Source organism: Symphalangus syndactylus, chromosome 8 (assembly GCF_028878055.3).
Source record: "Symphalangus syndactylus isolate Jambi chromosome 8, NHGRI_mSymSyn1-v2.1_pri, whole genome shotgun sequence".
NCBI lineage: Eukaryota > Metazoa > Chordata > Mammalia > Primates > Hylobatidae > Symphalangus > Symphalangus syndactylus.
The window spans coordinates 137,399,943-137,423,571 of record NC_072430.2 but is presented as its reverse complement, the minus strand read 5'-3'; the positions used below and the strand labels follow the sequence as shown (position 1 = coordinate 137,423,571).

Here is a 23,629-nt window from a genome sequence, read left to right as displayed (position 1 = left end):
TGTGGCCGGGCGCAGTGGCTCACGCCTATAATCCCAGCACTTTGGGAGGCTGAGGCAGGCAGATCACGAGGTCAGATCGAGATCATCCTAGCTAACACGGTGAAACCCCGTCTCTACTAAAAATAGAAAAAATTAGCCAGGCATCGTGGCGGGCGCCTGTAGTCCCAGCTACTCGGGAGGCTGAGGCAGGAGAATGGCGTGAACCTGGGAGGTGGAGCTTGCAGTGAGCCCAGATCACGCCACTGCACTCCAGCCTGGGTGACAGAGCAAGACTCCGTCTCAAAAAAAAAAAAAAAAAAAAAAGAAATTATTTTGTGTAAGTAGCTAGAACCTCAGGCACGTGCCACCACACTCAGCTAATTTTAAAATTTCATTTCATTTAATTTTTGCAGAGATGGGGGTCTTGCTATGTTGTTTAGGTTGGTCTTGAACTCCTGGCTTCAAGTGATCCTTCTGTCTTGACCTCTTAGTAAATTATGTAGAAGGGCACTTCTGTATAATTTATTCAGTTCCTTCATCACTTATTTCCAACTGTTGCCCTAAACAGGCTTTTTAAAAATGTGATCATGTTATGAGAAAATCCTATCCATTGAATTTCAGGGATGCTGAATTTCACGGAGCTAAATTTTTGATCCTTGTATTTAATTGTTACTGGTACGTAAGTAAATTTTATTGATACTACAAGTAAAAAACTAGATCTGAGGCTGGGCGTGGTGGCTCACACCTGTAATCCCTGCACTTTGGGAGGCCGAGGCAGGCGGATCACCTGAGGTCAGCAGTTCGAGACCAGCCTAACCAACATGGAGAAACCCCGTCTCCACTAAAATACAAAAAAATTAGCCAGGCATGGTGGCGCATGCCTGTAATCCCAGCTACTCGGGAGGCTGAGGCAGGACAATCGCTTGAACCAGGTGGCAGAGGTTGTGGTAAGCCGAGATTGCACCACTGCACTCCAGCCTGGGCAACAGAACAAGACTCTGTCTCAAAAAAACAAACAAACAAAAAAACACCTAGATCTGACTTAGTAAACAAAAAAAAAGAAGAAATTATTTTGTGCAAATAATCACTTAGTAACAAAATTTAAGCTCCTTTATAGAAATTTCTGAACAAGTATAGTTCAAAATGGTTTGAACCAATATTCATGCAGAATGGTTTGGAAGTAGTATTCTTGTAAATTCAGGCTACTTCATTCTCCACAACACCTCCACCCCCTCTTTCACAAATGAGGAACTGGGTCTTCACTAGTCAAGGTGTGTAGATAAGAACCGGAGCCCAAAAAAAAGAATAAAAAACAAAATAATTAAAAAATAAATAAACAAAATAAGCAAAAATAATAAACAAAACAAAAAATAATTGGAGCCAGAATCTGAAACCAGGTCTAATGACTCCCAATCTCGTCATTCTTTCTATGGTGCTGCTTTCCTCTTTATCTTCAAATTTTCTGCCTCAAATCCTTTTTGGAACAAAGAATGCAGAATTGGTCATTCAAACTTTATGAGCTACAGGTTTTCCAACAGTTTGAGAATCACAAGGTTGTTTTAAATTTGTTTCTCTTTTGTTAGTACAGCCACATTTTTCATCAAGCCATGTAAGTCCTGCCTCCAGGGGCCGTGCTCATTTTCATAAGGGTGAAAAGACCTCAAGAACTTTTAAATGGACTTCACTCATCTCCCCACCTCTTTAAGAAAACATTTTTTAAAAGTACACTAATCACAAATGTACAATTGACAGACTTTTCATAAAGCAAATACATATAATTTAACCACCACCTTAGATTTTTAAAAAAAGATTTTAGGGAGCCTCAAAAATCTTCATGTGTCCTCCCAAAGAGCCCTTCCCAAGATAAACACTATCCTAATTTCTAGCCCCAAATATTAGCTTTGCCTGCTTTTAAACTTTTTTATAAAATGGAATACTCATTTATATCTGGCTTCTTTTGCTGAACATTACGGAAGATTCACTCTCCTTGCACAGGTGCCATGCTAATCTTCTCTGTATCGTTCCAATTTTAGTGTATGTGCTGCCGAAGCAAGCACGGGAGATTCATTCTCATTGTTACAGGGAATATTTTGGTCTTTTACATGGCTGTACAGAATCTCACTGTATGAACAAACCACACGGTATTACTCTTATGCTACTGCTTAGAAACATTTAGGTTGTTTTCTACCTTTTTGCTATCATAAGAATTGTGCTTCTATGAATATTCTTGGACATGAGTTTTGGTAAGTATATGTTTGCATTTCTGTTGGGTATGTACTTAGAATCAAAACTGCTAGGTCGCAGTATGCTCAACTTTGTTGACTACTACTAAATATTTTCCCAAAGAAATAGTACTACTGGCCAGGCATTGTGGCTCAACGCCTGTAATCCTAGCACTTTGGGAAGCTGAGGAGGGGGGATCACTTGAGTTTAGGAGTTTGAAACCAGGCTGGGCAACATGGTGAGACCTCATCTCTATATTTATCTATAATTTTTAAAACGTAAAAAAATTTTTTAAAAAAGAAATAGTACTAATTTACCATTTGTTTGCTTGTTTGTTTTACTCAAACCTCTAGCAACCATTAAGTGACTCACTCCTTTACTGACAAACACAATTAGAGACACAGGACTAAAAACAAAGATAAGGCTTAGACGTAGCATCTGATCTCCAGGTCCATTGACACACATGTAAATAAATAACCTAATTCAGTTGGCAAAATGTGTTAATGTATCTTATCTGATCTTCATAATAACCACAAGAGATTAAGTCAACCATCATTAACTCTCTTGCGTCTGCAAGGATAGGGATACCTGTAAGGTGGTTTCCCAAGGCCACACGGCTGAATCATAACCAAATGAGAAACAGAACCTAGGCAGTGTTCAAACTCCTAGCCCATGGTTTATCTCTACACTAAGTGATTCTTAATGGTTCACTCATAAATTTGACCCATTGGAAGCAGCCAGAAATTTTAGAGAAACTGAATGGGAAGACAGAGATCTGGGATTTAAGTATAACAAGCTAAAAGGGTGGTAGACAAATCATGCATGGTACATTTGAGGAAAGTGTCAACATCTCTAAAAAGGGGAGACATAGAACTAAATTTGTTTTCATCTTCCCACAGAATGATTTCAAAATGCATGCTCCTGAAAAAAAATAGTTAAGACCAACTTCTTCAATATAAAAATTTTATTCTAGAAATTATGTAGAAGGTGACTTCAGTCATAAAAATACACATTTCCAATTACTACTAATATAACTAAAAATTATACTGTATCTAAGCAATCCCCAAAAATATTAAAATAAATCCCTTCTAACCAAATTGATTACAGATTTACTTGTGTAAATTTGGATGGGTGGGTAGGAGTGCTAAGGAGACCATCATCTTTATAATTTGAATATATGTGTGTGTGTGTGTGTGTGTGTGTGTGTGTGTGTGTGTGTGTGTGTATGTATTCCTGATATAATTTAAAATAAATAATAGGTCAGGCATGTTGGCTCATGCCTATAATTCCAGCACTTTCAGAGGCTGAGGCGGGCAGATCACCTGTGGTCAGGAGTTCGAGACCAGCCTGGCCAACATGACAAAACCCCGTTTCTACTAAAAATACTAAAAATTAGCCTGGCCTGGCAGTGTGCGCCTGTAGTCCCAGCTACTCAGGAGGCTGAGGCAGGATAATCACTTGAACCCGGGAGGTGGAGGTTGCAGTGAGCCGAGATTGTGCCACTGCACTCCAGCCTAGGCAACACAGTGAGACTCTGTCTCCAAAAATAATAATAATAAAATAAAAATAAATAAATAATAAATATTAAAGTCATTCATGGGCAGTTTAGAAGATGACATCTAAGTTCCCTTCACGTCTAAAAATTCCAACAATTCATAGTAACGAAGACTAAAATGAGTGAAAGACAGTTACATGGCCCTTCTCAGCATTCAAAATCAAAGGCTTCCTCCTTCTGTAACGTCAGCACCATGACAAAGTTGACTAACCAAATACTGTATTTCAGTTGACTTATTTTTTAAATCTTAACAGATTTACAAACAAGATGATTTTAAAGTAAACCTTATTGAATTATTTACAAACTCATGCCTGAACCAAATATTCTTAATCTACAGTCAATGAATGAGCTCAGGGCTGTGAATCCTTGCACTGGACATGCACTTTGTGCTGGCATGCTTTCTTCTTCTTTCAGGGAAAAGGGTCTACAGCTTTCGTCAGAATTTTAAAGGTGTCTGTGACCCTCAAAAAGCAAAGAAACACAAATTTTAAATGTATTTTTTTCCATTCAATATAGCAAACATGACTATGAGGAAAACGATGTATTTTATGTCCTTACGTTAAAAGCAAATTATGTAAAGGTGCTAAAATACATACGTACTACATATATAATTTCCCCAGTGGCAATAAATACTTGGTTGTTTCAATCTTAGTGTATTAAGTCCAAACAGGATTCATCTAAAAATTAAATTAAATTAAAATGCAGTGTTGGTTTTTGCCTGGTCTGAGTGGACTTCCTAAGGAGAAAGAGCAGTAAAAGGGCACCTGTGTGCATGTTTGACCCACAGCCAAAAACAGTGTTTATGGAAAACTTCAGATGGAGCAAAGAGGCACTCAGCCAACAAAATCTACAGCTGTGAGACTTGGAGCTTACAAGTGCCCAATCTCCACAAGCAAAAGTGGAATTATGGGACAGACTTTGAAGCTTGTTTATGTGCAAATTTTTTAAGGAGTGACTTTGTATTACTCTATTCAGATATATATTATCTGATCAACACCAAAAAAATATTCTAACACCAAAGAAAATGGTGAAAGGGCATCCCACTCAAGTGTTGATATTTACCACCCCTCTCCCCTACAATTACTTATAAACAAAATTCAGGGTGGCTAGGACAGAGCAGTTTAAATTCTGTACCCAGAGAGTTACAACTTTCTCCCTGAGGAATAAATAACCTGCTCAGATGGTTAACATGAGTCCTGAAAAAACAGCAGAGACTGGAGAAGCTGCAGTGTATCAGAATCTCTGAAAAAGGTCCTCAGGCCATTTGAGTATGTACCATAACCCTACAGCCCTCATGCTCAGCTGTCTGCTGGTACATACCCAGAGGCTGCCTGAAATCTGTGGGAAGGCAATTAGTAGCTGGCTTGGACATGTGGAAATGGAAATAGAGTAGGCATCTTCAAAACAAAGCTAAGTACACTATGTAAGCAAGAACATGGAGACCAGGGCTAACGTTTTAAAGCTGTGAGATTACCTACTCACATAGGCCAGAAATCGCACTCCAACTGAAGATTTTACTGTTCTCAAGAAAAATGTGATACATTTATAGATATATAGTGAATTATTTCAGTCAGAAAGAAAATCAAATGCCTTTAGGGACAGAGGACTAGATTTAACACAGAATAATTTACCGGGTCTTGGTACCTTGCTTAATTTAATCATTATAATTTTGGAGACACAATCCATCAATCTATGAACAGGTATTTACCATTTATGTTCATTCACAGAAGAAATATTTTAGAGCCATCTCCAATTACCTTACTGTGAAACGGCTACAACAGAAATAACAAATTGTCTAGATGGGAAGGACCATGAGTTTTTGGGTGAAGGTGGCATATCATCTGTGCCAATATCCGTGTCATCTCAGTGAAGGTGCCCCAGGAAACACCACCCCAAAATATGCTGCTTTGGTATACTCATTACTGCAAACTGAGAGAACTTGGGGAACAGGAAGCACAGGGAGGGGCCTTCTCTGATGCCCCCTTATCTCAAAAAATTCCTTTGTCCCCTCCCTAGAATTTCATCAATCAGGGAAAATTAACCTTACAACATAAGAGATTAAAAGGTCTAGTAGCGTTCTTCCTCAAGTTAATTTTCAATACCTGAAAGACTTTATCTCAGTAACTAGACAACTTTTGTTCATCATACATTTCCTCCCCTCATTTTCCCATAGCTTGTCAATACCTTCCCCCAGGACCTCCACATCCCTATTCCAATGTTATAAGAACTTCAATCATCTGGTCCTTCCTCAAGTCTCATGTTTTGTGGGACTCTTGTGCATAAGGATGTAAACTGTTTTTCTTCTGTTAAGTATACCTACTGTTGCTTTATATTATAAACTCAATTATCAAACCTTCAAAAGGAAGAGAGAAGGTCTTCTCTCTCCCCTACACCAGCTAACCTGGTAACTTCAACCAGAAATGACTTTAAATGCTCAGGCTATTGTAATGGGAGAGCTACGCTCCTAAGTGGGCACTTCACAGCTGGTCTACAATATTCACAGCAGTTAGGAATCACTGTTTATAGATCATAGCAAGACTTTCAAATTGTAGAAATCCAGAAATTAGAAAGCTTCACTTAAGACATTTCTTTCTTAATTGAAGATCATTTTGCCAAATCATTTTTGTCTCAATATATTGAAACCAAGTATATACCATGGAAAAAGACTTTTAATAAAATCTTAACTGTCTTGCCTACTATAATGTGTATTCTCAGGCCAGGTGAAGTGGCTCATGCCTGTAATCCCAGGAATTTGGGAGGCTGAGTTGAGAGGACAGCTTGAGCCCGGGAATTCAAGACCAGCCTAGACAACACAGCAAGACCGTGCCTCTACAAAAAATAAAAAATTAGCCAGATGTGGTGGCATTACTGCAGGGGGTGGGGGATGAGGTGGAAGGATCACTCTCGAGGTCGAGGCTGCAGTGAGCTGTGATCACACCACTGCACTGCAGCCTGGGTGACACAGCAAGACTCTATGTCTAAAAAAAATGAAAATTAAAAATATATAATGTATATTCAAAACACATGACAGATACACTCAAGTGCTTCTGCTTTCTAAAAGCAGTATTATACTATACTTGTTCTAGTATTCTGTTGTTGTGTTGTTCTGTTTTTCTTCAATATGTTAGCTCGGAATTGATATACATTATAATTCCTACCAGTACATGCAGGGAATGAGCATCACACCACAAATCCTTCTTTATACTTTATCTTCCCTAGTTCTGAAGGTCAGTGTTTCTAATGCTGTATCTGAACTTGTGTTGAAGTATTTGGTACTAATAAAACAAAGACGGAATTAATATATTTTTTAAATTGTGGGGGGGGAAGGAGAGGATTCTACAAAGGCGGATTTCACTTTCTAAGTAGCATTATATTGGTCTACATTAATAATTTTCCCAGCAGGCCTTCCAAGATTTTACTTTGAACAATCACAGTCTTTGTTTCTCAGATCCTCTTACATGTGACATTTGGTCAAAGTTTTAAAATCAGCAGCTAACGGAGGAGGAGAAAAGTACTGTTCACTAAGGCACTGCACAAAGCCATACCACAGGGCGTTTCAGGGTTCCAACAAGCTGGATCACATTTTCCAGCTAAACGCTATTTCAATGTTGTGTTACATTTTCTGTACACTGTACACTATGTTTTATTAACACTATACTTCATCACACTGATCAGGGAAACACCTCCTAAACATCATTAAAATAAGCCTTAAGAAAATTCCTCAGTTCTTTCACACAGGTGTGCATTTTTAAAAGTATCAGGTACAGAACAATTAATTTTATTCCTATTCAAGGTCTTTCTATACAGCCTTTAAAAAAAAAAAGTTTGTTTCCTAGCCAAAAAAATAAAAGATTTCAGGTAATTAAATTATCTATATTACTAGTTCTGGAACTAATGGTAGCCATTCTGATGAGCCATGAGAAGAAAACTAAGAAAATCAATGTACTAATTTATGCCTATAAGTCCTTATCCAAATAAATCTTCCCCAAAGACATGGGTGGAGAAAAAAAAGATTAGTAAAGGAAATATCTCACACTTCAACATGCTATATAAGGAAAGACGGCTGAAAAGAAATCTTGCAGGGAATTTTATCCCTTTGAACTTTCAAATAAACTCTTAAGTAAGATTATGCAAACTTACTAAAGACCGGTCCTGATTAGAGGGAAAAAATGCACCCCTTCTCCAAGTCAGTTCTGGAGGCTTTCTCCAGAGTTGTTAAGGTTTGTGTTGGGTAAAGAAAGACCTCCTAACAAACCAGCATTCTTTTCCACATGATCAGAGCTAATTGGCCCCCCTGCAGGCTAAGTGACCAATCACATCAACTTCAGCTGAAACCAGCCCCCACAACATTATAAACAGAGGAATGTAAGCTGTAAAACCAGTCCAAGAAGAGAACCTACAAACTAGACTTGTAGATTAAAATTATCTGATCAAAAAGGCAGACTCTGTAAATTTCCTTAAGACCTACCTTGGCGTAAAGGCTGACCCAGCAAAAGAACTGGTGAGTACATGCAATAGTATCCATTCTTATTTCTTTCCTTATGGGAAACAGGGAAAGCAACTGACTGGCAAATAAGAACAGAGCTAGATTATTTCCAATAGATTTTGAAAACAAAGACATTATCCACAGGGTAGTATAGTAAGGTTTCTGTATTCTTTTTCCTTAAATTTTAAAAATACAGTAACAGCCATATTGAATGTATTACTGGAAATTTTCTTAACTGTTTTATTAAATGTATACTAATTTTCTATTACAATATATCAGTAGAGGATAAAGGACTTAGAAAAAAAAATTCAGTGGCTTGAGGAAAAAAAGTCTTTTTCCTTTGGAAAGAATTTCAAAAACCCAAAATGAGCATAAAAAAACAAATGCCAAAAGAATAAGCCACTTTGTTTTTATTTCTGTAATCTAAGAAGTGATGAGTATCCTAATTGTAAATTTTTAAGCATGGAATTATTGCCGAAATTAATAGATACTTCTGCAATTAAGAAATTAAAATAGAATCTCTGAGCTTATATAACAGGGTTAGAACTCATAGTGTTTGCCCTAATTATGGAGGGCAAGAGAAATCATTATAAAACTTTCAATACAGTCTTAAAGTATTTACACCAGACGTGAACAAATACAGAGGAATACCATCTTCATTTAATGTTTGTTAGTTATAGCCTTTATCTTAACTCCTCAGTATGAACTATACTATTTTATATCATGGCAACAGAAAATACATAATTTTAAGTGCTACAACCCAATGAGTAGAATGAATTCTGATGATCAGTGAAGCTGCCTATCATTTTTTAATAGGTACTATTTTTCCTCCAAATAATTTATAAATGGGCAAATATTTTACAGCCCACACACAGCAATAGAAGCAAACCTTCCCACCCTTCTACCCCACTTTCTATTGGGATCAGTTGATGACACTTAAACATCAGGTAACAATAATATAATTTTTTAAACCATACAAGCAGACATCAAACTATACGGAAATAAAAGAAATCATATAGGAAACTTGTATCCTTTGTAGGAAGTGGAAATATGTTTGTTTACATAAATCTGCAGAGCTTTAAGAAATCTTATTATCATAATTCCCTCTTTTTTCACTTTCTTTGTTTTAATCTAAGGATGCCAGGCCAAGGGGATTGAGTGGTTTGCCCAAAATGACACAGCTATGTAACCAACAGTGCCAGAGCCTGAAGGCCATATCCCCTTATCCTGCGTTCTCTACACTAAACCACACTGACTATAAGAGTCCACAGATATTCAGGGTAATTGGTTAAGTGAGAATCAGAAATCAATCTTCCTTCTCTGTATTACTCCACTTGCCAACACAATCCAAACCAAATCCAGCAGTCTTAGGTTAAAAAAAAAAATGCTGCTTAACTGTTCTGATTATTAGCCTTTTGACTTCCCTGTTCACAGGTTTTTCTATGTATTTAGTTGCAAGAGAAAAAAAAATACGATTGTAAAGAGCCTAGAGTAAGAGTGCTACAAAAGTTGTAGGTAAGAAGTAACAACAGTCCTGAAAAGGCCCAAATGAGAATGATGAATTTTGTTAGCTACAGTCTACACACAAAGCCTCTCTCTAAGTAAGGAATTTTAGAACTTTCATAAAGTAGGCTGAAAATAAAAAAGAATCACGGAGCTTTTTCTTTCTCAAACTTTTGTGAAACACGAAGCACTTAGCAGCATTCAGTAGGACAGTGGGACAGTAGGACAGCAGCATTCAGTAGGACAGTAGGACAGTGGCTCCACATGTGGAACAAGCACCAGTGTCCAGGAGCATGAGCGGCATTTTCACATAGGCAGGAAGCAACAACAGTGGAGAATGACAAAGTTGTTCACCCACCATTTTGAAGGCAACCAATTATCCTTTCATTGTTATATCCTTCTTCCAAGTGTCAAAATCTTTTATTATGTCATCATAATTTTATTTATAATGACAGTATTATACTTCTAAAATTGTCTTCTCATCTGGCAAAACAGAAACTTGGCAATGTTATGTCATAACTCTCCTCTCTACATTGCTTTAATTTTACTGATGTGCAAAACACAACTAGACTATGTAATAATTCAGACTGTGATAATCTTCAAGTCTTGAAAGAAGTCTTTCCTAACTGAAAATCTGTTTCTAACCTACAAATAATAGGTCTGAACCCAATAAACATTACTGAAGAACCAATATTCTGGAGCAGCTCTTGAACAAAACTAATCAAATGAAACTGTATTATTCACAAAGGCTAAGCAGGGTCAAATGTCTGTTTTGGAGGCAATATGGCACTATCTCTGGACTCAGAATGTATGAGATTCATATCCCCCACTTACTACCTCATTATACCTCATTTTCTTTCTTTTTTTTTTTTTTCTTTAGAGACAGGGTCTCGCTATGTTGGCCAGATTGATCTTGAATTCCCAACCTCAAGCAATCCTCCCGACTCAGCCTCCCAAAGTGCTAGCATTACAGGCATGAGTCACCATGCCTGGTTCCTCACTTTCATTATCTGTAAAATGGGACTAATAGTGGTACTTATTACTGTGAAACTTAAGATGCTTTTTTTTTTTTTTTTTTTTTTAAATAGAGACAAAGTCTCACTACGTTGCCTAGGCTGGTCTCAAACTCCTGGACTCAAGCAATCCTCCTGTCTCGGCCTCCCGAAGTGCTGGGAGCCAGACACGTTTTTAATAACAATAAAGCAACTAATACTTTACTGAGAGCTTACTCTGTGCCAGACACTGCCCACTGGCTTCGCATCAGTTTGTACATATGAAGTATTTGGTATGATTCCTGGCACACGCTAAACAATATATATATTAGCTAATATTATTAATCATTACTATCATAAGAATCATGAATAAAGTTAACAATGGTTTAATATAGATACTTGAGACAGTTATGGGGCAAGAAAGGCATCTACTAAAGGTGCTAGAAACTTGGCTATCAAAGACTATCTTGAGAATGCAATATCAATCATTTTTGGAAAGACTGTTATTTCACCAAACGCTTCCTGTATTAAAAAAAAAAATTAACTGGCTTTGAAGTTAGCTAGACTTGAATAACCATCCAAATAATCCCAAGCTCCTATTTGCCTTGTGTAAATTTCTTTTATCTGTCTGAGCACCAGTGACTTCATCTGAAATGGGAACAATGGCTATCTTGTTAAGATACTGAAGAATTAAGAGATAATACAGTATGAAAGCAGTTATCACAGTGCCTACGAAGATTTTGTTGTTGTTTCCAAAGCATAGAGATCAGGTCTCCTAATACATTTAAAAATAATCTAACAAAATAAAGGTCATTAAGTAGCTATGCCAAGAAAAAATACACTAAATGATTATGACAACTTTTTAGGGTAATACGTTATACAACATTAAAATAATGCACTAAGATTTGTTAAAGTCTGTATCATATGAAACTGAAATTGCCACCTAATCTAAATAAACTCAACAATCATCCCAGTGTTCCATTAGCTCAAATCTGAAGAAAATACAAAAAAAAGTCTCTAGTATCACCAATAAATGTTAAGTTACCTCAGAGCAAAAGACAGTTGTATATACCCAGCTGGCCAATATCCAGTTCCAACAACACAGAAAGGCAGTCTCCAAAGCCTCAAAGTCCTGAGATATGGGAACTAGGAAACCCAAGCACCAACCTAGCTCCACAAGTCTGTAGTGCCCTTCTCAAGCCCCATTAAAAGCCAGGAGGTGGGTATGCAGCACTCTCAAGGGTATCTACCTCTGAAGGAAGAAGCAAAGAGGAGAGTCAAATAAAAACTCATAGTCCTGGATTGTAGCAAAGAAGAGAGGCTCACTCAAGGGAAGCAAAGCTGCATTTCCTGTTCTGTTCCTAGTAACTGCTATACTAAAGTCTTAAGACACCTTTGTCATACGCAAGGATGATTACAAGGAAGGCATACATTAGATTTCTACTCACCACCTTGAGAAAAGGATAACCACTGATGAAAACTGTTTGCAGCAGAAAACTAATTATACTAATTTAATCTTTTTAAAATTCTTATTTAACCCCTTAATGATTATTTTAGTTCATTAAACTCTTGAACCTTTTTCTTCTGGTTTACTTACTTTTTAAAGCTAATGCTATCTAGAAATGTCTTCTTGGAATTTCTTATTTTGCCAAGAAACAATTCTCTTTCTACCCCACAATCTAATCAGAGCCTAGAATATGCAAAGAGACAGCAATCCATCATCCAGGACAGAAAGAACCCACGAACATGGTTGCAAAGTGACAAAAACAAATAAAGCCTAATCATAAAACTCTAAATAAGGCCAGGTATGGTAGCTCACCCCTGTAATTCCAGCGCTTTAGGAGGCTGAAGTGGGAGGATGGCTTGAGAACAGGAGTCCGAGACCAGCCTAGGCAATATATTGAGACCCAATACCAACAAAAATTAAAATTTTAAAAATTAGCCAAGGTTACAGTAAGCTATGATTGTGCCACTGCACTCCAGCCTAGGAGACAGAGCAAGATCCTGTCTCTAAAAATACAAATCAATAAATCAAACTCCGAATAGGCTAATTATAAAGCATACATTAGAACTACAGACCTCTAAAAGCTTACCACAAATGTAAGCCTTGTCCTAGTACTAAATCTGGCTTCAAAGGATTTGCAGACAGTTTAATAAGCTTCCAAATGACTTCGAATTATTTACACAGAAGAACACTTACATATTTAAACATACTACTTTTAATTATGAATAATGCATAATTATAAATTAACTATGAAATGCTAGTCTTTACACATAATATTTGGTCAAATCAATAAATGCTTGACACCCGGACTTGTGCAAGGAAGACACATGGGTATATAATCTCTACCCACAAGAATTCTAAAATATACTTAGAAAATGTTTAAAGTGTTAAACAATGTTTTAACTGTCATTCAAAGAAACAATAAAAGAGACATTTTAAGGTTAACACAATTAGCTCCCAAATGAATGACTTAGTAAATGCCTCCTTACATAAAGAGAAAAGCGAGACAGTTGGCAAAGTTGTGGTTAGAGAAGCATTCCCAAGAAAGCAGAAAGTCCATAAGCTCTCCAAATTCACAAACATTAACTGTAAAACAGTTAAGAGCTTACTAATTTACTCTTGATTTTAGAGAAATACAGCCTGAGATGGACAGCAGTAATTGCAAAGTTATTGCTCCTCTCCTAAGTCAAAGATACCGGAGGATGGTCACCAAGGATGGCCACAGCACACTTCAAATGGATGGCGCTCAAAGAGGTCTTGCATATCTTCGAGATGCTTGGGGAATCCTAATGGACATGCGCTGGCGTTGGATGATGTTGGTCTTTTCTGCTTCTTTTGTTGTCCACTGGCTTGTCTTTGCAGTGCTCTGGTATGTTCTGGCTGAGATGAATGGTGATCTGGAACTAGATCATGATGCCCCACCTGAAAACCACACTATCTGTGTCAAGTATATCACCAGTTTCACAGCTGCATTCTCCTTCTCCCTGGAGACACAACTCACAATTGGTTATGGTACCATGTTCCCCAGTGGTGACTGTCCAAGTGCAATCGCCTTACTTGCCATACAAATGCTCCTAGGCCTCATGCTAGAGGCTTTTATCACAGGTAATTTTGTCTTTGTTCTTAAAAACAAAACAAAAAAAACCCCAAAACTACAGGTGTTTGGAAAGGGTATAGTCAGTTATAAGTAATGCTGTTACAGAATAATTTATCTATATTAATAGCAGGTAATGTCTAAGATAGAAAAGAAACAAGTTTAGAGCCAAAAAAAAAATAGGAGAAATGCATTAAGGAACCTGTCTCAATGCTGAAATTTTACTTACTGGAACTACTTAAGAAAAAAGAGATCAGTATGATACTAAATTGCAGAAATATCCTATATAAAAAAAAAATTAACAAAAGGTTTAAAAGGAGGTTGTCACTGAAGCTAATCATTTTGTCAAATACACGAATAAATACATTCAATACATATTTTGACAGTCATTTTACCTAACAGAGGAATTTGGTTTTTTTTCTTCACTGGGCTAGAATTCCCTCCTATGAGTTCATCTTTTCAATATTTACTTTATGCCAGTGAGCCCAGAACACCACAATCAGCATTATATGTTAGAGAACAAGTTACGTATACACATTCTTAGCAAAATGCATTGGAAATATGTCCACAAAGATTACGAAATTTTGCTCATGAACACAGAAAACTCTTTCCTTTAAAGGAGGACTAGTGGCCTTTTTATGTGACATACATAATTTCAAAAGAAAACTTGGCTTTAATATACTAAATAATAATCTGAGAAGGTAAGCATTGGGCCATATGAAGAATGATGTGGAATGAAATCCCAATGTGCTACCAACCAGCTCTATAACCTGTAAATCACAAACTTCTACAATAAGAGTTCCTATACTGGGTCAGTCCTTTGCATACAATTAAGGGGGTCTATAAACTTACATGGGAAAAACTTGTATCTCTTGGCAGTAACCACTAATTGAAATTTGGCATCTCCTACAGGCAACAAAAAATAGTATCACCAGCAGTATTAGTAGCTTTGATTCAAACAGAAATCATAAATATTTTGTCATATCAAACCAGAATACTTGAAAATCACAGTACTAAATCCACCACCAGACTGTTATTTAATGTATCAGTAAGGCACATATAGTACTATAATAACATTTCTTAAATGTTCAACTGAATTTCAATAATTTGGTTTCTTTTATATTTTACTTTCAAGCACTTAAAACATAATTCTGGTAAGTACTTACTTCTTAGACCTTACCAACAGCCCACCAACAAAATCTGTGGCACAAAACTGATTAAGAAACGCTTATATATAGCTTAGGGCACAAGGAAGATATACCTGAAAGGTGCACTGAAATTACCTGATAGTCAGTCCTCCCCTGCCCCACAAAAGGTTTCTGAGTTTCAAAGTTTAAAAATACGTTTCAAAGTTTAGAAATTCTTCAAAATATCACTCTTTTTTTTTTTTTTTTTTTTTTTGAGGATGGAGTCTTGCTCTGTTGCCCAGGCTGGAATGCAGTGGTACAAACTTGGCTCACTGCAATCTCCTGCCTCAGCTTCCTGAGTAGCTGAGATTACAGGCATGCGCCACCAGACCCAGCTAATTTTTGTATTTTTAGTAGAGACGGGGTTTCATCATGTTGGCCAGGCTGGTCTCGAACTCCTGACCTCAAGTGACCCGCCTGCCTCGGCCTCCCAAAGTGCTGGGATTACAGGCGTGAGCCACCATGCCCGGCCAAAATATCATTCATTCTACTGGTCCCCTCCCCATCCCAAATCATTCTACTCTGAACCTAGTCTCTACTTCAACTTAGTCTGGCTGTAGCCAAGTTGCATTTATTTTCTATTACTTTTTTTTAAGCACAGGCAGGAATATAGGAAATGACCAACTCTTTGACTTGTAAGAAACTAGAGGATGAAGTTTTACATTTCTCTGTAACAAAATCATTTTGCTTATTCATTTTGAAATCATGGTTTTTAAACAGAAATGTACTTTGAAAAATGCTTCGGGCAAATAAGACTAACCAAATTAACAATGAGTTCAATTCCTGACTCATTGAAAGGCATGGCACCAAGAAATGTGGAAATATTTGATATACACTTCTCATTCAGAAAAAGTATTGGTATTTAAAGTCTTCATTCTAAAAAAAAAAAAATCAATAATTTCTTATTTAGGTGCCTTTGTGGCGAAGATTGCCCGGCCAAAAAATCGAGCTTTTTCAATTCGCTTTACTGACATAGCAGTAGTAGCTCACATGGATGGCAAACCTAATCTTATCTTCCAAGTGGCCAACACCCGACCTAGCCCTCTAACCAGTGTCCGGGTCTCAGCTGTACTCTATCAGGAAAGAGAAAATGGCAAACTCTACCAGACCAGTGTGGATTTCCACCTTGATGACATCAGTTCTGAGGAATGTCCATTCTTTATCTTTCCACTAACCTACTATCACTCCATTACACCATCAAGTCCTCTGGCTACTCTGCTCCAGCATGAAAATCCTTCTCACTTTGAATTAGTTGTATCCCTTTCAGCAATGCAGGAGGGCACTGGAGAAATATGCCAAAGGAGGACATCCTACCTACCCTCTGAAATCATGTTACATCACTGTTTTGCATCTCTGTTGACCCGAGGTTCCAAAGGTGAATATCAAATCAAGATGGAGAATTTTGACAAGACTGTCCCTGAATTTCCAACTCCTCTGGTTTCTAAAAGCCTAAACAGGACTGACCTGGATATCCACATCAATGGACAAAGCATTGACAATTTTCAGATCTCTGAAACAGGACTGACAGAATAAGACTTATCCATTTTTTAATGTATTAAATACACCCAGCCAGTTATGCAGCTACTTTTTCTTTACTGTATCTCATGTTTTCTTTTTTCAATGCTAATTATAGCTCTCTACATCACGGTAATCATGCCTACGCCCACATAAAAATGGCTGAGCTAACAATACACATTCTGGAAACATAACACTCTACATTACAAAGTTTGTTACCTGCTGAAATCAATGTAACTCAACTTGACAGACACTTATACAGAAATGTTGCTGGTGAATTTATAAGAATGTGGTACGATACTAGTAATGAAGGCAAAATGGACAGTGAAGTTTAACACAACTGAACTCTAAGAAAATCAACCATTCTCTCATTTTCATCTGCAAATTGAAGCAACAGTTTAGTTTCAAACCTAGCTCCCTGGGTAGAATGATGACTTCACCATACTTAGTGAACACCCTTTAAGAGCTGGGATTTTTTTCAAGACAACAAAGATCACTCATTTGGTTCTTTCTACTATGAAACTTAAGTAAGTATTACCTCCTTAATTTTTAACAACTAAGAACAAAAATTAACGAGAAAAATAACAAAGTACAGATTTATACATAAACCTAAAAGCATTTGAACATGACACCCGAACACATACATATATGTTCACTTATTTGTGGCAGAAGGTGATCAGATAAGATAAGCTCCGCCCAAATGGAACCTGCAGGGTGGTATTTTGCATCGCAAGGAGACGCAAAATTTTATTTTAAAACTGTCCCCCATAATAATCAAACAGTGATTCATCTAAATGACTTCTAGCAACCTAAGTAAAAACATTCCCCTCCTATGTATGATTCATTTGATCATAGAAAACATCATGATGGCTCTAATTCATAAATACAAAAATATATTTAAGTCTTTATGGATACAAAGCTTTACTTAGATATAACTTGAGTGAGTAGGGAAAAAAATCTACAGTAGATAAAGCAAAAGATAATTAGGCAACAAAGCATTTTCAAACCCAAATTCCTGTTTCCAACTTCAAATAGTTTTTTCTATAAACACAAAATCAGTGTTTATTCACCAGTAGGAGGTTGGACTAGATGAACTCTATTATTTCTTTCTAAATCTAATACTCCATAAAAATTATGTTTCCTCTGTTTCATTTTTTATTTTATCTATGCTAAAATGAGCCCTTTCCCTTATGTCCAGTTTAAGATGATCATTTGCATGATTTTCATTTCAATAAAAAAAAGAGAAACTGTCCTTAAACAAAACAAAAACCAAAAAAGTCACCCTATCAGGTTTCAAACAGATTTGTGGCTGTTCTTTTCTGAAATTTCCCTTATTCAGGTTTCTGTGGGAAAAATGAAAGATTAACCTTCCCCACTGGTGATGACCTAGGCAGGAATCATCTCTTGAAATAAATACTAGCTGAGTAAAGGCAAGCAGGTGTGAAGAGCAGGGCTCAGCAGCAAGTCACATTTTTCTACTATTTGACCAAAAGGAAAAGAAAATAAAGAAGAACTCTGGAGTGGTCTAAGACTGATAATATCAGAATATCAAGAACACAGAAACTTAATTATTGTGAACTTTTGCTGTTTGAAAATCTTAGACATTCATTCTTAAGTAGAAATCAGACCAACAGATTTTCCCAACCCAAGACTATTGTAACACATAAAGACAGCAACAATTCTTATTTCTATAATAAATTAACAAGATTCACCTAACCTGTGAAAATAAAGTAGTATTGAAGACTTACATGGTATGTTTTTTCCTAAAGGAACTACATCACTTACACAGATCACACTCTCGCTAGTTAAGTGAAGCTGCCCAAGGTGACATAAGTGAATGAGTAAAACCTGAGATCTAAGGTTCCATTTAAGTCAGATGAGTTTCATATTATACTTACTGTTTATACATAAATTTGGCATTTGAAAACTAAATATGACTTCCCCTACACATGACAAAAAAAATATAGGTGAACTACTCTTATTTAATAAACATTTTATAAATCTCTAAGAAACGTGATCCAAAACTTTTTTGCAGGAGATAGAAAGCTTCTGGGAGGACTGTTCACTGTTTCTTTCACTTATTTCAAATCACAGTTTCTAGGTTAAGAATTAGGTTTTCTATAGAAAGACCATTATCCTCTGAGGAAAAGGAAGTAACAGTGGAAAAAGGGGGGAAATTACTGGGAGGTAGGAATGGCTGCTCTGCCTTTCTGGATGTACAGCTCACTAACCTGGATCATCTGAGAGCTTGGTCATGAAGTCTTGCACATATGATCAGGAAGACTATTTCGGAACTAACTTTAAACATTCCTTTGGAAACTGATAAAGATAGCATGACAGTTCCAACAAACTGGAGACATGTAGGTACCTAAAAATCTTAGGGGCCTAGTTTTACGTATGTACAAGCCCATACTACCAAGTACCAGAAGAGTCTATAACCAAAAATTGCTATGTCTATTAACAAGTATTTCATACCAAAATACACTAATTTGTATTGCACTGGGCTGAGTGTACCGGTATCATATGGATTACTTTTTAATAATCCTTTCATTTCACCCTTATAGAATCATACCATAAGATGAGCACCAGAACTGATCTCCTCCTGTGCACAATCAATTCCTACTGAATAGGAATTCTAATTCTAGTATCAAAGACATTTTTCCACCTTCACATTCTCCTATGGTTGTTCACAGGGGTTATGCAAGCTTCTTATATCTTACAAGACATCTTACATCTAAAGATGTCTGTAATTCTACCCATTTCTCTTTTCATGAGAAGCAAATACATGGTAAGCATCATTCCTAATTTTAAAAAGAATAGATCATCCTGGAAACTTCAGTACTTGAACTGTCTTAATGTGATGTCGTAGGACATCTCACAATATACTCATATTGACCTCATACTGATCAATATATCAGTGTCTGAACAAACTAGTTTAGTATTGCTACTCTTGGAGAGTGTAAGATATAATTATGAACATTTTTTAAAGACCTACATTATCGTCAACAAAAGTGGATTACTTCCAAAAAGTAAAAGCTCAGAATCTTTAGCACAGGCAACCTGAAGTGAGCATCTTTTCAAAAAGCATTCAATCAAAGTCACTATGACATTTTAGAATATATACGTATGTGGAAATTACCATGATATTTTAATATACTAGCAGTTATAATATATAATAGTAGATACTAACTAGAAGTTAGTATCCTTAATATTCTGAGATACTTCATGTTGGTTTAGTTTTATGGAACCTGCCTTTTCAAAGATATACCAATGGGATGTAAAGAAAAGAACCTTTACCTTTAATAGAGAGTGGCTAAGAAAATTACCCTCATTGTATTAATATAGTTAAAATATGAAAACCACAAATAATGATGACTAAACTTGACTATTCCAAACCATCAAAGTGTGAATATGTGTGAATAGTTAAAATCAGGCTATTGTTCTAGCAACTCACTACTTTCCCAAGGCAACACAAGCCATTTTCAGACAATTCTAATTATTAGATCTTTTAAGATTGTGTCCAATACCTGCCCCCTTGAACCTTCCAATAGTTAGCTCCTTTCCGCCCTTTAGACTCATACAGATCAAGTCTAAGTCCTCACTCACATGATCATGATTAGTAGGCAGGTATTGACAGAGAGTGACCCTATAAGCCCTCCTCCCCACTCTGCTCTGTCCACAATCTTGTCTCCTATCTAAACAGCTCCATTTCCTTCACACAATTCCCATCACAAGGCTTCAAATGCCCCAGCCCTCCTACTCCAATGTGTGGACCCTTTCAAGGTGTGGTCCCAGAAGTGAACACAATGCTTAGGCTTGCCTGTGACAACATAAAAGACAATGGGCCTATCACCTGACTCACTGAGGACACTTTAGTAAATACTGCCCATGGCTGAGAGGAGATCAGCACACCGCTGATGAACATGAAGCCCAGAGTCACTGAGAGGGTTGTATCCTTTCCACAGGAGGCTGCTTTAACATGCAGCCACTCCTTAATTTAAATTCTGTAATTTCCTTATGTAAGACTTTTCATTTCTGCTGTTAAAACGCCCCATTTGATTACATTTGGTCTCTTGATTCACCTTGATTCTGATCCCATGTCCTAACTGTTTCACTCCATAGATATCCCTTACAATATTGAATGATTTGAAAATCTCATCAGCATACCAACAATATCCTCTAAAGAAATATTTTGCACCTAGCACATAAGTGGGAATTCAATAGTTGTTGAATGAATGAGTTCATACGCTCTTATTTACAGTAATCCCGCCTTATCCACAGTTTTGCTTTACACTTTCAGTTAACTATAGTCAATCGTGATCCAAAAATATTATATTACTTTGAGAAAGAGATAGAGATCAGATTCATATAACTTTTTTTTTTTTTTTTTGGAGACAGAGTCTTGCTCTGTCAGCCAGGCTGGAGTGCAGTGGCACAATCTCAGCTCACTGCAGCCTCCACCTCCCGGGTTCAAGTGATTCTCCTGCCTCAGTCTCCCTCAGTAGCTGGAATTACAGGTGCTCACCCACCACACCTGGCTGATTTTTTTTTGTATTTTTAGTAGAGTCAGGGTTTCACCATGTTGGCCAAGCTGGTCTCCAACTCCTGACCTCAAGTGATCCACCAACTTCAGCCTCCCAAAGTTCTGGGATTACAGGTGCAAGCCACTGTGCCCAGCCTCACATAACTTTTATTACAGTATATTGTTATAATTGTTCTATTTTATTATTAGTTATTACTGTTAATATCTTACTGTGCCTAATTTATAAATTAAACTTTATCATAGATATATATGTACAGAAAAACATAGTATTTATGGAATTCAGTACTATCTGTGGTTTCAGGCATCCACTGGGGGTCTTGAAATGTATCTCCCACAAATAAAGGGCGAGAACTATTATAATCCTAAAAATTCTGTAAGGCATTATCACTCATTTTATTATGAGACTAATGAGATCTGAGAGCTTAGAATAACCCGATCCTCTGGTTGCAAATCCTGTACTCTTTAAACTACTGTTCATCCCCTCTACATATTCATGGCAAAAACACTGAATGAGACAAAAATGGGAGCAGAGGTCTTGACAAGCCCTCCATGATTATGTTAATCCAATAGTCTAAAATATGGCTAAAGCTAACAATAAACTATCTACCTAGTCTGTTCCAAATTTCCTCATGCTACACACCTTTAATTTTTTTTTTTTGACAGGGTCTCACTCTGTCACCTGGGCTAGAGAGTGCAACGGTGTGATCACGGCTCACTGCAGCCTCGACTTCTTGGGCTCAAGCTATCCTCCCATCCCATGATGGCCTCCCAAGTAGCTGAGACTACAGGCACACGCCATCACGCATGTCTAATTTTTGTACTTTTTTGTAGAGACACGGTTTCACCATGTCTCCCAGGCTGTCCTGCCTTGGCCTCCCAAAGCACTGGGATTATAGGCATGAGCTACCATACCGGGCCTTAACGGTTTTCATTAATATAAATACAACTATGTATTCCCAATGCCACATTCATAAATGAGAAATTTTAATTATTGATATCTTTAAGTTTTTAATAGAAACAGTGATACAAAGCTGTCATAATTACTTAGTTTTTAAAACAATCTACAAGTCAGTCTGTGAATGGTATTTACATATTTAACATATGTTTATAAGAAATATTTACCACTGCCCAGTATGGTGGCTCATGCCTGTAATCCCAGCATTTTGGGAGGCTGAGGTGGGTGGATCACAAGGTCAGGAGTTCAAGACCAGCCTGGCCAACATAGTGAAACCCCATCTCTACTAAAAATACAAAAATTAGCCAGGTGTGGTGTCACGCACCTGTAATCCCACCTACTCGGGAGGCTGAGGCAGGAGATTCACTTGAACCCAGGAGGCATAGGCTGCAGTGAGCCGAGACCACACCACTGCACTCCAGCCTGGGTGACAGAGTCTTTGAGACTCTGTCTCAAAAAAAAAAAAAAAAAAAAAAAAAAAAGAAATGATTAACACTATCAGTTATAATCATGCTCTGGAGAACTTTTTAGCACTTGTAGGACTTGGAACTTGTAATGATAATTTTCATAGTACCAATTCATGGTACTATGAATTGGCATTATTTTCTCTCAGATGTTAATACCTACTGGTAGTTTGTAAGGTAGTACCTTTAATCAGTTAGGAAGCTCATCTTAACAGTATAAATTCTTTAGATATAAATTATGTATTTAAATACAAATTTAAATACAAATTATGATTAATTCATCATAAACAATGGAATCCTGTTCCTTTATTATGTTCCTCTACAGTGGCTACCTTAACTGTAATTTATCTGAGTTATTTTTTTTTTGTTCTCATCACAAAACAAGAAAAAAAAAAAAAGGACTATACAGCAAAAAGGCCAGATGAATAAATTAGTAAATTAAGAACATTCATAGTTTTGGCCTTTGTTCTCTGATACAAAAGCAAAGATTTTAGCATTTGCCCTATTTCTTCTCATCTGTGAGATGCTATGTACACTAGAAAAAGAGTTAGTAGATGGTTCCTAACTTGAGTCTTCAGTTCACAAACTGGACTTAATAAAGAATACATGCCTTGCAGAGAACACACAGACCAAGTCAAGTAAATCCTAATGGCTGTATTCATCATCTCTGGTTTCATGCAGTAGAGACTTCAAATAACCGTGCAAGTTTAAATGCAGGAAATGCTGCAGCCCCATCTACTGGAGAGGTGCAGGTAACTGAGTCAATTTTTAATAAATTTATCCTTATGTGTGTAGGTAAGAACCTTACCTACATCTTTTCGTCCTGGTTTTTCAAAACGTCTGTCACCCCTGGAAAAGAAAAAATAAGTTTCAAACAAAGTCTCACAGTGATACAGATTTCCTATCTGTGACACTCACTTTCCCATTTTTCTAAAAGCATTTCTTCTTAAAATTACAAAACAAATAAAGTTATTGCCTAATATTTGGAAAATATAGAAAAGCACAAAGATAAAAAGAAAAATGTCCATCCCCTCACCTACCAAAAGCTGTTTCTATTGACCCAAAATATTATTTTTTAAATTAGATAACTAGTATGCAGTCTTATATACTGCTCTTAGAATGTGTTTTC

General features: G+C 36.8%; 2 protein-coding genes and 1 pseudogene across 33 annotated transcripts in view; 1 reads left to right on the top strand and 2 right to left on the bottom strand.

The window, feature by feature from the left end:
- GIGYF2 (GRB10 interacting GYF protein 2) overlaps positions 1–23,629 on the bottom strand; it is a 163,350-nt gene that overhangs the window by 74,283 nt on the left and 65,438 nt on the right. For 21 of the 31 annotated variants that reach the window (XM_063645256.1, XM_063645262.1, XM_055290983.2 and 18 more), the window contains one exon: positions 23,309–23,349. In XM_063645256.1, coding sequence (XP_063501326.1) covers positions 23,309–23,349 — 41 coding nt within the window. Of the gene's footprint in view, positions 1–8,225; positions 8,323–10,104; positions 11,074–14,688; positions 14,743–18,769; positions 18,858–20,144; positions 20,413–23,308; positions 23,350–23,629 lie in introns of those variants that run through there. The other 10 variants (XM_063645250.1, XM_063645254.1, XM_063645252.1 and 7 more) reach the window with 4 other exon arrangements.
- On the bottom strand, positions 1,942–2,036 carry LOC129488935 (uncharacterized; annotated as a pseudogene).
- KCNJ13 (potassium inwardly rectifying channel subfamily J member 13) lies at positions 8,105–18,281 on the top strand. 2 transcript variants are annotated; one of them, XM_055291000.2, is made up of 3 exons: positions 8,105–8,258; positions 13,372–13,611; positions 15,934–18,281. In XM_055291000.2, the coding sequence occupies exons 2-3, from the start codon at positions 13,388–13,390 to the stop codon at positions 15,992–15,994; spliced, it is 285 nt and encodes a 94-aa protein (XP_055146975.1). In that variant the 5' UTR covers positions 8,105–8,258; positions 13,372–13,387; the 3' UTR covers positions 15,995–18,281. The 2 variants fall into 2 exon arrangements, with proteins under 2 accessions (XP_055146975.1, XP_055146974.1); XM_055290999.2 differs by having other exon boundaries at positions 13,372–13,847.